The sequence below is a fragment of the Monodelphis domestica genome, chromosome 1 (genome assembly GCF_027887165.1).
Source record: "Monodelphis domestica isolate mMonDom1 chromosome 1, mMonDom1.pri, whole genome shotgun sequence".
NCBI classification, from domain to species: Eukaryota; Metazoa; Chordata; class Mammalia; order Didelphimorphia; family Didelphidae; genus Monodelphis; species Monodelphis domestica.
Genome location: NC_077227.1, coordinates 176,819,515 through 176,833,348, shown reverse-complemented (window position 1 = coordinate 176,833,348; position 13,834 = coordinate 176,819,515). Strand labels below are relative to the sequence as shown.

Below are 13,834 nucleotides of genomic sequence, written 5' to 3'. Positions count from 1 at the left end.
GACTCAGCAGCTCTAAATCCTATGCCTTAAGACCCTGACTCACATCGCCTGCCTTCCTACTGGTTAAAGTATGGCAAAAGAAGCCCAGGCTGCTGGGGGTGGGGTGGTGGGGTGGTGGTGGTGGTGTTCTGTACCAACTAATGCATTTACTATGAGAGCAAGTTACTTGCCTTTCTGAGTCCCAGCTTGCTCATCTGTAATATGGGGATAATGATCCAAGGCCGTTAACTCTAACGCTAGATAGTATCTTATAGACCATTTAAAAGAATGGCTCTGTAAATGACAACTGGGGACCCCAGAGCAACCATCCCGGCTTTGTGGAAGCCCAGAGAGACATGGGGCGGTAAGTGTTGTACAAAAACTCTTTATTTCAAAGGGAGCGGGGCGACCTGGCTAGTGCCACGGGGGCGCAAAGACCAGGAGAAAAGCACCCTGCTTAAGAAACACCAGTAATCTGCCGAATGCTGCCAGTTCTTACCTTTAAGAATCTTAAAGGGGAGGTGCTCAGGTGCAGCAGGCAAATCTGAAAATCCTGAAAGGAAGTCGCAAAATAGCACGTCCAGATCTTTGCCTTTAAGAACCTCTTAAAGGAGAAGTGTATCAAGCGCAACTGAAGGGGGCAAGGCTGAAAGGTATCTAGTTAAGTCTCAAAAAGGGTCTTCAGGACTTTGCCTTTAAGAATCTCTCAAAGACCTAGTCGTTCTGAGCACAAAGGCGGCAAATCCTACAAAGAGTCTCAACAGAGTATTCCCAAGCTTCACTTTCTAAGAGCCTTCTAAAGGAGAACGTGGTCAAGCACAGCCCCAAATATTAAACATAATAACAGGAATAATTATTGCGAACAAATCGCTCTCCTTCCCTCCCCTGGGCCTACGTGTCAATGTCCTTGCCTTTAAGATGCCCTAAAAGGGGCAGGCGCCCGAGGCAGAGATGTCCGTATTCGTCACACCCTCTCCCTGCCTCACGGGCGGCCGAGGACTACCTCTCCAGGTACCCGGCTTCGGTTAGGCCGGAGGAATCCTGGGAGTTTTTGGTTTCCTAGATGGGTCTCCTCAACGGAAACCGACGGGAGGGACTCAGGGTAGGGTGGAGTGGTTGGTGGTGACCATGGCAACCGTGGTGACCATGGCGACAGACTGGGCTCTCCTCTAGAGCACTGAGAGGTCGTGGCACGACTTGGAACGCTGCTTGAAGAACTTGGCATGGCGGGGCACCAGGTTGGCCAGGAAGCGTTTGGCCTTCTTGGTGAGGCTCTCGCGGCGGGCGGGTGGCGGCGGGGGCTGTGACTGCAGCTGCGCAGCGCCGTCGGGGCCCTCCGGATTGCCCTCGGCTGCGGCTGCTGCAGCCGCCCGAGCCCGGCTCCTGCGCAGGCGGATCTGGCGTACGGCGCCCTCGAACAGCTCCCGCGTGTTGTGGTGCAGCGCAGCCGACGTCTCAATGTGCTTGCAGCTCAGCATCCCCGCCAGATGGCGGCCTTCTGCGACGGGGACACGAGGCAAGGCCCGCTCAGGCAGCTGCCCTTGGAGGGGCGCCCGCGGGGCCCCAAAGCCTCGTTAATAACGAGGATCCCTAAAACCTGGCCCGTCCTTGGAGCCCAGAGTTTGGCCTAAACCTCTGATCTGCCGTAGCCACCTTGTGGTGTGGGCGGGGAATGCAGTGATAATCCATCCTGCCCCACCTACCACCCCTTTTACTGGTGAACAGAAGCAGCAGGAGTGCCGCTGTCAAAACCCAAGAATACTTGCCCACCCCAAGCTCGGACTCCTTTTAGTTTTTGTTGGATACAAGTAATGTAAAGTTCAGGGGGGAGGGAGAGGAGGAGGATTTTTGTTCATAGAAAAAAACTAAATAAATCCCCCCCCCCCCCCAGGCAACACAGGATGGCTGACTTTATGATCATTCTCACTGCTTTGGACTCTCCTGTCCATCTCCCATAGGTTCCATGGATCTCACCATTGCCACCAAAAGGCTACTAATTGGTGAAGCTGGGAGGATTTGAACCAAGGTGTCTCCATTCTATAAAATCTAGCACATTCACCATGCCTTAGGTGAGAAATCTAGCACATTCACCATGCCTTAGAGGGAGAAAGGGGATGGACATTCTTGGGATGCAATATCAAAAGGAGAGGAGAAGTCAGGGGTGCCTTCCTGAAAGGCATGGTGCAAGAAGGCCCAGTACTTATGGAATGGGGAAAAAGATGGGGGACTCTTGAGGAGTTAGGAAGAAGGGAAAGACTGGGAAGAGGAAAAGGAGAAGAGGGACTTAGATTAACAGTTATTGATAATAAAAGAATAGAATAGTTACATCAAGCATTTTTATAACACCTACTATGTTTCAAGCACTTTATAAGTATCTCATTTGATCCTTATAACAACTCTGGAAAGTAGATGCTATTTATTATCCCCATTTCACAGTTGAGGAAAGTTAGGCAAACAGAGGTTAAGTCATCTAGGAACTGTCCTAGGCTGGAATGGAAGTAGGGTCTTCCTAACTCTAAGCACAACATTCTATCCAGTGCATCACCTAGCATCTTTATGTAGTGGGTAGAGCACTGAATTTGATATATGGAAGAATTGAGTTCCAATCCCACTTCATTTAACAGTTGTGTAACCCTTAGCAAACCACTATGGGCCTCAGTTTTCTCATCTGTAAAGCAAGGGAATTGGAATGGTTGGCCTTTTAAGATTCCTTTCAGCTCTAAATCTATGAGTTTATGATTTCAGGGAAGAGGGAGGAGACTGAAGTACATGAAGGAGTATGTATGAAGGAGTAAGGAGAAGCCCAAGAGAATGGAACGGAGCATAGAGGAGGCTAAAGAGAAAAGATGGGACAAGCAGGTACAGGGCTGCTGAGAAGGAAAGGAGTCCCAAGCCCTAGGGAGAGGGTGACACAGAAATCTGAGAGTTGGGTGGAAGTGAGGGCTTATGTATAATTGTGTTCAGACAAAAGGGGGCCTGATACCCTGGTGGGAAAGAATCTTAGGAGAAGTGGAGAAAAGATCTTTTGGGCTTGGAAGAAGAGAGTGAATTTAGAATATTTACCTTCTAGTGAGACTTCCCTGGAACGAGCAAGGTCACTCTTGTTGCCCACTAAGATGATGGGTAGATCATGGTGGGGACGCCCAGCCCGAAGCCGAAGCAATGTCTCAGGCACTTTGGAGAAGCTTCTTCGGTCCGTGACAGAGAAGACGATGAGGAAGGCATCCCCAGTCTGAAGGCAGTGTTCCCGGAGCCAGCTACCTGCTTCTCCCTGTAGGAAGGGACATAGCATCAATTACTGAATGTTAGGGCCAGAAAAGAGATTGGAAATTATCTCTCCCACCCCAACAGTTGATTACAGATGAAGCAGGCCCAGAGTGGGGAAAATATTTGACTAAGTGGTAGAATTGGTATGCTTGTGGAAGAGTGTAATCCCCATTAAACTTCCACAGAAGAGAACTAGGCATGCAGGAGCCTATTTTTAAAAAAGGAGCTTCCTAAACTATTGGTTTAAAAAATATGACCATCACTTTGGGACCATTTTGCTAAATGCCCTCTCCTCACTGTCTCAGGGTTCCAAGTTTCTGCTAACAGGCTGTGTTCTTCCAACCTAACCTTGGATGCAGTCTTGGTGCAAACTTCATTCTTATTTTAGCATCCTGATTTGTCAGGGTAGAGGAGAAAGGATAAGTTATGGCATTTAAGATCAGTAGTGGTCTGGGATTCTTTGTTTAGCCAAAGGGATGAGAATGGAAGGCCGAAACCCTGGGGAAATTCTAAGGAGTCAGGGACCTAATTCCTGAACCATCAGTATCTCCCATGATGGGATGGCCTCCCCCTACTTTCTACTTTCTTCCAGCTTTAAGGCTATTCTCACCTGTTCCCAGATGTCATACACCACCAATGTCACCTCTTCTTTATCCACTATGATGTGTCTTTCATAGGTGTCCTCTGTCAGGGGACAAAGAAAGGGAACAGAGGCCTTTTAGTAAGCAGCTCAGGCCTGGGAAAACCAACCAGGGAACTCAGCCACTGAAGTTATCTTCATGCATCCTAGGCACTAAGGCTATCCTCATAAGAACTCCTTTTTCTAAAGAACAAACCCTTAAAGACCTCAAGCTTTCCCTTCCACCTTGGGTCTTCAAATACCTTCTTCTCAGGGTTCCAAAGACCCATTCATGTACCACCAGGTCATTATAGTCCATACATGTGAGTACATACATAATGAGCTCCATTCTAATACCTGTATTCTCAGGCTCGTGGGCAGTATCATCTTGAAGTCCTCCAAAAGTGCCTGCCAGGGCACTTTTGCCCACACCACTCTCACCCAGAAGCATCACCTTGAAGACACCACCTCTCCCAGCTGGTGCTCCTTCTCCTGAACCCAGAGAGTCAGAGGAGCCAGAGGATAAGGCTTGGGGTGGCCAGTCCAACTCATCCACTGCTTGGGCCCGTCTCAATTGGTGTTTGTAGGGCACTGGCATGCTGCCTCTTCGTCGAGGAGCTCCTCCAGCTGGGGATAGCCCAGCCCGTTCCAATCCAGCTAGTAGCTTATCTCGCTTGTTGGGCACTGTGGCATCTGTTGCAGGGGGACAAAGAGAGGTCAGTTATGTACAGGCTCTTTCTTCCTCCTTGAAGGAAGGCCAACTTTGAACAGGCTATCTCTTATTCCATTTGAGGAAGGGATCTTCATTTTGTATTCTTCCTATTTCTCCTGGTAGGATCAGAGGAGACTAGCACCAGCCTTGGAGGCAGCTGGGAAGTTGATGCTAATGCTCCTCATCCCAAACTGAGACCTAGGATATCAGATGCTCATAACAGCATGATCTGAGGAGAGCTCATTTTCTTCATGTGGTTTCCCCCACTATGGTCCATTACAAAAGATATATATGCATGGGGTGGCACATGCGCACACTCACAGGCTTTCACACACCCACTCACACTTCCATGACACATGCATGAACCCTAGGTCTGGCCTCTGTCCCATAAGCTAGCCCCATTCCTTATCATCCATGCTCATTCAGCTCTGCTTTGTGGGTGTACAGGCAATGATCCATCATTCTTTTATTGTTAAAACCCAAGTCAGCTCCTAGGTAAGAAGAGAAAGAATACCCAAGAGGTTTTTTTCAGAGCTTGAGGGGCTATTGGGTTGAAAAATTGGGTAAGCAGAGAACTGTGAAGAGGGAATCGGTTTCCCAAGTGAGTGTGAGATATTCTCTTCCAGATATCAGTCTGTCTATGGGTATATCAGGGTAAGAGGGACTGTCCTGTTTTGTGACTCCCTGGAGAACACAGGAACAAGTCGGGTGTAGATAAGAGAATTTGTCTGTATCCCAGGCTCTCCCTGTGAGAGGGAGAGTATGTAGTGTTTGTGTAGGGGTGGCAGCTCAGTGTGAGTCTGTGTGTGTCCTGTGTGAGTGAGTCTGTGTATGCGTCTTCCTGCTCCTTTGTGTGTCTCTGAGTGACAAGGTATGGGTCAATGTAACAAGAGGAGGTTCAGACACAACAAAGACGGATGGGGAGAAGCTGGAAATAGCTGGATCGATAACTAGAGGCAGTCCGGGCCACCAGGAGCCTAGAAAAAGCCTTCACAACAGGTCTTGGGAGCAGTTGTCCCCCTCCCAGTATCTCTAGGATATGTTCTGGCTTCTTTTTCCCCCTTCTTCCCCTCACCAAGCAGCCTGCCTCCTTCTCTCTCTCTTTCTCTCTCTCTCTCTCTCTCTCTCTCTCTCTCTCTCTCTCTCTCTCTCTCTCTCTCTCTCTCTCTCTCTCTCTCTCTCTCTCTCTCTCTCTCTCTCTCTCTCTCTCTCTCTCTCTCTCTCTCTGTCTCTCTCTCATCGATTGATGGATTGACCCCCTAACCTTCACCCTTGGGGAGTCAGGTGGGGCAAAGGGGAATCGGGATAATCTAAGATGGTAGGGCTTTTCAACCAATTTCCCAAATCCGAGATGGAGAGGGGCTGCCATCACCCTCACTTCCAACCTTAGCCCCCCAACCCTGGATCATCTGGGAATCCCCACCCAATTCTAGGGGGCTATTTTCCTCTTGGATGTTGTGGTTCAATTTCCTCTGCCTTCATTTCTGATCAGCCCCTCCTCTCCATCCTACCAAAAAAAAAAAAAAACCACCAGAATCCCCTCAAACCTACTCCCCCTCATGCACGCACAGGGCTGCAGTCAGTCTGTCCCAGGGTGGAGGAATCAGCCCTTCTCACCTGGTGCTGCTATCACTGGGGAGGAAGCCCCAGGGCCAGAAGGGCAGAGGGCTGCTGTGTCCGTGTCCGTGTCCATATCTGTGTCCGTGTCCATGTGCATCTCTATCTCTGTGCGTGTGCCCCAGTCTAGGCTCTCTGGAATCTTTCACTCAGCAGCTCTTTCAGCTTTTCCCTTTAAATACACCCCCAGCCGCTGCGCCCCCCCCCCCCCCCAACACACGCACTTTCCACTCCCCCTAGACACCTGGGGGAATAGCCCCGCCTCCTCGTGAAGTCACATATGCTAATTAGAAGTGATGTCATTGGGATTCCCTCCTTTCAGATTCCCCTCGCCATCATCCCTTTTCTCTCTCTTCCTTTGTGAAGCTTTCCTCTGGAATCCCCCAACCCCACTCGTGAATCTACACACCCATCCCATTCTCTGGCCCAATACACGGGAAAGACAGACCCAAGTCCGTAGAAGGGCCGATGAGTAAGAACAGAGAAAGAGATCTGGACACAGAGACACAGGAGCAGAAAAACTGATCAAGAGGGTGAAGGGCATGGAGAATCAGGGATAGAAAGATGTACCAGCAAGCAAAGGAAAGCCTTCTTATTTCTGGGTCTCCAGAGAAAAGCTACTCTGGGAATTCAGAGGGCTTATGGAGTTGGGGAGTGGGGGTGCAGGAAGGGTACTGGAGCTGGGCTTTGAAGTCTGTAAAGAGTGGGAGGAAGGGGAATTTCAGGAGGGAATAGCATGGGCAAAGGCATGAAGGTAGGAAAGTGTAAGATTTATTTGTGGCTAGCTTAGTCTCTTTTAATTGGAGTATGAGGTATGTATTAAAAAATAATGAGAAAGGGCAGGTAGGTGGCTCAGTGGATTGAGAGCCAGGCCTAGAGACAGGAGGTCCTGGGTTCAAATTTGACCTCAGATACTTCCCAGCTGTGTGACCCTGGGCAAGTCACTTAACCCCCATTGCCTTACCCTTACCACTCTTCCCTTTGGAACCAATACACAGTATTGATTCCAAGATAGAAGGTAAAGGTTAAAAAAAAAAAGAATAATAGCAGTAACTCTGAAAAGATAAGACTGAAAGAGCTTGCAGAATCTTGAATGCTAATGTAAGTAGTTTGGACTTTATTTGGCAGGTAATAGTGAGCCATTAAAAGTTTCTGAACAACATGATTTGGTCCTGCAGAATTGGGGAAGGACAGTGTTCATTTGCTCCCTTCTGCTATTTAAAGGCCCTTTTAACCTCCTTTATTGCAGTTTTGCATTCTATGGTTTTTTGGTACACATGTCTCACTTGCAAGCCCCATTAAAAGAAGGGCTGTGCCTCCCTCCATCTGGGGACCCAGTTTCTTCATCTGTAAAATAAGGAGGTTGAACTAAACAATCACTCTCCACCCCCTAATCATCCATATTCTTTTTATCACCTTTAGTGTTTTTTTAAAAGTCCTTTGTCTTCCATCTTAGAATCAATACTTTGTATTGGTTCCAAGACAAAAGATCAGTAAGGGCTAGGCAATGAGGGTGTATGGAGGGGGGGGGGGGGGAGTGTTAAGTGACTTGCACAGAGTCATATAGCTAGGAAGTGTCAGAGTCCAAATTGGAACCCACGATCTCTCGTTTCTAGTCCTTGCTCTTGATCTCCTGAGCCACCCAAATCCCCCTCCACCCCAATAATGTTTTGACTATATAGGTGTTCAGTAAATGTTTGGTAAATGAATGAATGAATGAAAAAAAAAAAGAACAAATAAGTGAAATACTAAATCTTGCATATCAGAAGAAGGTCATAGTAAGAAGCAGGACTCAAGGTAGAGAGCCAGGTGCTTTGTGGTTCTTTTTTTGGCTCCCCAAATTGGTGGAATTTGAGGTCACCTTTTCTGTGAGATCATTGTCTTCCTGCCCTTCAGGAAAAGGGAAATGTGAATTCCTAGAGGTAGTAGGCACCCAAAAGGGTAGAGGAGACATGGACCCAGAATTAAGATGGTATGGCCAGGGGCAACTGGTGTTGGGAGGACCTGGGTTCAAATATGACTTTAGACACTTCCTAGTTGCATGTCTCTGGGCAAGTCACTTAATCCTACTTGCCTAGCCCTTCCTGCTCTTCTGCTTTGGAATCCATACTTAGTATCGATTCTAAGACAGAAGGTAAGGGTTTAAAAATAAAAAATCTAATGAAGAAACATGATACTTGTCTCCTGATGGAGAAGTGACGTAAACTGAGATGTTCATACATTTTTGGATATGTGTGGTTTGGGAATTTTTGTTTGATTTCTCATCTGTTACAAAGGCCTTTTATTTTGTTTTTTAAATCCCCCACCCCCAAAAATGGGGCTGAGAGAGGGGGAGAGGGAGAGAAAATAAATTCTTATAAACTCGAAAAATAAAGAGTGCAGCCCAACAAATAAAAGGAATGATTGGGCAAGATTTACAAAGATAACAACACAGGAATTCTCCTCTTAGTGGAGGTAAAATTTTAGCTGGTAAAAACCACCAGTGGGTCATTTCTTGCCTCCTCTCCTGTTCCTTTTCCCACTCTTCTTCCTCCCAAAGTGATGGTAGAACAAATGACCTCCTATCTCTGACCCTGACCTCCACCAGCCCTAGGGAGAAATTTCAAGGTCTGCCAACATTCCTCCCCCTGCAGAATCAGGGGAGCTCCATTAATGGCCCTCTAGATTGAAAAAAGCTTGGATTATGTGGGCCCCACCTGGTTGCACAGGTTATTTCTACTTTACTATTCAGTTTGGCCCTTCACACTTTGGTCCCCTTTCCCATCTTCTCTCCTCATGCCCAATTCCATCCCTCTGTGTTTGTTTTTATGTTCTACAGGGCACCTGGAGTTGTCCCAGAAGGAAGGAAGAAATATGAAAATCTCCAGAATAAATTCAGTGTTACCTAACTTAGGTGAACAGTAGGTGACATTTATGTAGCACTTTGAGAAATACACATTGTTTCAGCAGGACCTTAAAACAATGTTGTAAGGTAGTTACTACAAGTATTATTGTCCCCATTTTACAGATGTGGAAACTGAGGTTCTGAAAAGTTCAATCACTTGCCCATTGTCCTATAGCTAGTGAGCTGGTCTGTTTTGGAATTCATACTAAGTATCAGTTCCAAGGCAGAAGAGTGGTAAAGGCTAGGCCAGGAGTTATGTGACTTGTTCAGGATCACACAGCTAGGAAGACTTGTCTGAGGCCAGACTTGATAGCTAGTAAGTTTTAGAGGTGGGATCTGACCACAAGTTCTTCCTCAAAGTCTAACACTCTGAGGGCATTTATAACAGGACTAAATCATGTTATTCTCTTGCACAGAAACCCATAAATCCCATCTGGAACATACCATAGAGTCCAAAGTGAAGCAAAAAAACACTTGTGAATGATCAAAAAGAAATGGCCCAAAGCCCATGCACTGAAATTCCAGACCTAGGCCTTTCAGATCCTCCCTGAGAGCCCCACTCAGAATTATACTTTTAGTAGTGGAGATAGATAGGCCGCAGCAGTTTAGGAGCAGGGGAGGGGCTGCTAGAATTAGTATTATCAAGAAGTAATCACTGACAGCCTGTGAGTGGAGGAAGGAGATAGGAAAACTACAAAAAACTAACTAAAAAAAAAAAACAACTCAAAAACATAGTAGTATGGGATACATGGGCAGCCAGGTAGTGCAGTGGATAGAGTGCTGGGGTTGAGCCAGGAAGACTCATCTTACTGAGTTCAAATTTGCCTTCAGATACTTACTAGCTGTGGGACCCTGTGCAAGTCACACAATCCTGTTTGCCTCAGTTTCCCTATTTGTAAAGTGAGCTGGACAAGGAAATGGCAAACCACTCCAGTATCTTTGCCAAGAAAATTCCAAATGGGGTCATGAAGAATTGGACAAGACTGAAAAACAACTGACCTGATGGGGATCCAAGAATGTAGGGACTGACCCCCCCCCCCCCATTTTTAAAGTTATATAATAATTTATAAAATAGGCCAGCCCTGGTCCTGGACATGTGTCCTTCCCTTAAGGGATTCCACTTTTGGTTAGACATTCTAATAAGTAGTATAACTTGACATTTCAGTAGATTGTAATCATTTTGAAAACAGGCACAATTTGTCCTTTGGTTTTTGTATCTCTAATGCTAGATCACAGTGCCTTCACACATTTTGGTTTAGTCATTTTTTTCCAGTGATGTCCAACTCTTTTTTTGTTCTTTTAAAAATTATTTTTATTAAAGAGATTTTATTTTACTAAATTACATGTAATAACAATTTCCCACACAAGTTTTCTGAAGTTATAAGATCCAAATAGTGTCTCTTCCTTTCTTCCCTCCCCGCTTTTCCTGGAGATGGTAAGCAATTTGGTCTAGGTTATACATGCATTATCATGCAAAATTTATTTCCACGCTGTTCACTGTTGTAAGAGAATAATTATACAAAACCAAAACCCCCAAATAAACAGCCAATTAACTAAAGTGAAAAATAGTATGCTTTGGTCTGCCTCCATCTGACTCAGTCCTTTCTCTGAAGGTAGAGAGCTTTCTTTTTCATGAGTCCCTCAGAATTGTCCTGGATCATCATATTGCTGAGAGTAGCTAAGTTGATCACAGCTGATCATTCCACGGTATTGCTGTCACTGTGTACAACATCGTCCTGGTTCTGCTTATATTTCACCTCACATCAGTTCATGGAGGTTTTTCCAGTTTCTTCTGAAATCATCCTGTTCCTCATTTCTTAGAGTACAATAATATTCCATCACCGTCATATACCATAGTTTGTTCAGCCATTCCCCAGTTAATAGACATCCCCTCAATCTCTAATTCTTTGCACCACAAAAAGAATTGCTATAAATATTTTTGTACAAGTAGGTCCCCCCCCCTTTTTTAAATAACTCTCACCTTCTATGTGTTGGTTCCAAGAGCGGTAAGGGTTAGGTAATGGGGGGTTAAGTGACTTGCCCAGGGTCACACAGCTAGGAAGTGTCTGAGGCCAGATTTGAACCTGTCTCTAGTCTTGGCTCTCAATCCACTGAGCTACCTAGCTACCCCCCCCCTCTTTTTATCTCTTTGGGATACAGACCTAGTAGTGGTATTTTTCTTGACAAAGATACTTGCCATTTCCTTTTCTATCTCACTTTGCACATGAAGAAACTAAGGCAAACATGTTTAAGTGACTTGCCCAGGGTCACACAGCTCAGAAATGTCTGAGGCCAGATTTGAACCCAGGAAGATGAGTCTTCCTGAATCCAGGCCCAGCACTCTATCCACTGTACCACCTAGCTGCCCACCTTCACACATAGCAGCTGTATGATTTTTAGATTTTCCCCATCTTGTTTAGTCTAGCACTCAGGAATGTAAACACCCACAATACAATGGCATGTGCTAGGAAGTAATAAATCAGAAACAACTGATTGTCCCCTGGGCTATCCTAAGATGAGCTTGAGCCACCATTGGCACATATGAGATACAGGAAGTGATGTAGAGAACTGCCTTTGGAGTTCTTGTCACTTCCTGTGGAGAGGGCTGGGCGCCTGTTGGATCCTGAAACTTGAGCCTGGAGGAGCTCTCTCAGACAGTTTCCTTGAGATGGTCACATGGTGAGTGATAAGACTGACTCCCTTTTCCTTTGACTTGCAGGGGAGGCCTCCTTGGCTAAGGCCTTGAACTCCTGCCTGGCTCATCCTGAGCCGGAGCAGTTTAATTTAACTCTTTCCCTCTCTCTCTCTTTCTTAATTTCTTCCTCCTGTTATAATTAAATCACCATAAAGTTCCATTCTGACTTGAGTGTTTCATTTGGGATTTAAGAAATTAAATCCTTGGCAACCAATAATTTTTACATTCAGTCTCAACCCTAAATTTACCCCTTACAGTCTGGCAACCAGAAGTCCTTGGTATTTCCCAGAATTCCCTATAATCTCACCTGAGTCTCTATGTAGGTGAGATCACAATTGGTATTTAACTGGCAGTAATGCCTACCATGGTCTCTTCTCTTCCATTCCATTGCAATGACGTAGTAAGGAAGCTAAGCGCAGGGATTTTGAATGGACTAATCAGCCAGGGGCACATGGTTTTTATTTTGTATCCTTGATTTCTAATAATCCTTTAATAAACCTCATAAACTATAATATGTTTATTATTAGAGATTAATTTAATTTTTACAGCTGTTTAATGAACCTTGTTGGGCTGGATTATATGGAAGCCAGAACTTTAGTCTGGGTCTTCTGACTTCAAGTCATCTGAGTGCTCTTTCCACTATGTATTCTGTATATGGCACAGTACAATGATTCCTGTTCATAATGATGACTGAGTCACAGAAAAAAGTTAAATTATGTTGTTGAAGACCAGGAATGTGTGCAATACATTTTAGAATTATTCCCATAAAATTAACCCTAAGAAACTCCAAACAAAATTCCCATAAAAGTAACGAGGATATTTTTAAAACAATGGTGCTTCATACAGGTGATCAGCAGTTATCTGGGAGAAAAAAAGATTCAGTCATGTGGAACTATTAATTTCTAACTAATGAGGAATAAATGAGGCCCAAGTTTTCCACAAAGGCACAGCCACACCAGACTATTTGAGCCCTGGTTGCCGATGTCTGAATAGCTCTACAAACGGCATTCTTTTTGCTTTTAAAGACTAGGCTAACCATTTAAAATACCCATATCTCTAGGAGTCAGAGTTACCGTGCTGTTATCAGTCATTTGTACTTTAGTATGAAAGAAGGGAGGCTGTTGCTTCAGTGGCTTTAGAAAGAAAAGCTCTGTATAGCCTTCCTTGTGAATAGGGGAGCCTGCGACAGTACAGATAAACATTTGCCTACTTTTTCATATTGCCCAGAGCTGGCATTGTTTAGAGTCAGGCTTGGGCTTGGGCACACACACATTAAAGAGCCCTTTGCAAAAATTTTATAGGATAAATATGCAAGCCCAGTGCCACAACCTAAAATTCTGACTTAGGTAGGGAACTGAGTGAGGTGACAGGAAGAAACAGAAAGCTGAAGGATGCCCATGCTCAGATTCACATAGATTCCCAGACTTGGCAGTCCAATATAGACAGTTTGTCCTGATAGGTGCATTCTTTTTTTTTTTTTTAATTTTTATTTGGTCATTTCCAAACATTATTCATTGGAAACAAAGATCAATTCCACTGGTTATCACAAGTGTTCTTGATTCAAACCTATTTCCCTGTTGTTGGTATTTGCATTAGAGTGTTCAGAGTCTCTCCTCAGTCATATCCCCTCCACCCCTGTAGTCAAGCAGTTGCTTTTCATCAGTATTTTTACTCCCACCGTTTATCTTCTGCTTGTGGATAGTGTTTTTTAGATCCCTGCAGATTGTTCAGGGACATTGCATTGCCACTAATGGAGAAGTCCATCACCTTCGATTGTACCACAATGTATCAGTCTCTGTGTACAATGTTTTCCTGGTTCTGCTCCTTTCGCTCTGCATCACTTCCTGGAGGTTGTTCCAGTCTCCATGGAATTCCTCCACTTTATTATTCCTTTTTGCACAATAGTATTCCATCACCAACATATACCACAATTTGTTCAGCCATTCCCCAATTGAAGGGCATCCCCTCTTTTTCCAATTTTTGGCCACCACAAAGAGTGCAACTATGAATATTCTTGTACAAGTCTTTTTCCTTATTATCTCTTTGGGGTACAAGCCCAGT

The 13,834-nt window shown here is 45.2% G+C and overlaps 1 protein-coding gene across 1 annotated transcript; it reads right to left on the bottom strand.

Annotated features, from left to right (window-relative positions):
• Window positions 1-348: 348 nt before the first annotated feature.
• REM2 (RRAD and GEM like GTPase 2) lies at window positions 349-6,470 on the bottom strand. Its single transcript, XM_007479801.3, has 5 exons — window positions 6,195-6,470; window positions 4,223-4,558; window positions 3,857-3,930; window positions 3,043-3,250; window positions 349-1,477 (listed from the first exon to the last, which is right to left on the bottom strand). The coding sequence occupies exons 1-5, from the start codon at window positions 6,292-6,294 to the stop codon at window positions 1,149-1,151; spliced, it is 1,047 nt and encodes a 348-aa protein (XP_007479863.1). The 5' UTR covers window positions 6,295-6,470; the 3' UTR covers window positions 349-1,148.
• Window positions 6,471-13,834: the final 7,364 nt, after the last annotated feature.

What these genes read in the sequence shown, in the direction of transcription:
- REM2 (XM_007479801.3), bottom strand. Translation starts at nt 6,294, where the DNA reads ATGCACATGGACACGGACACAGATATGGACACGGACACGGACACAGCA. An exon ending in CCCAGTGATAGCAGCACCAG is followed by an intron (nt 4,559 to 6,194) that starts GTGAGAAGGGCT and finishes CCCCTGCAACAG; the next exon opens with ATGCCACAGTGCCCAACAAG. An exon ending in CAGGGAAGTCTCACTAGAAG is followed by an intron (nt 1,478 to 3,042) that starts GTAAATATTCTA and finishes TCCCCGTCGCAG; the next exon opens with AAGGCCGCCATCTGGCGGGG.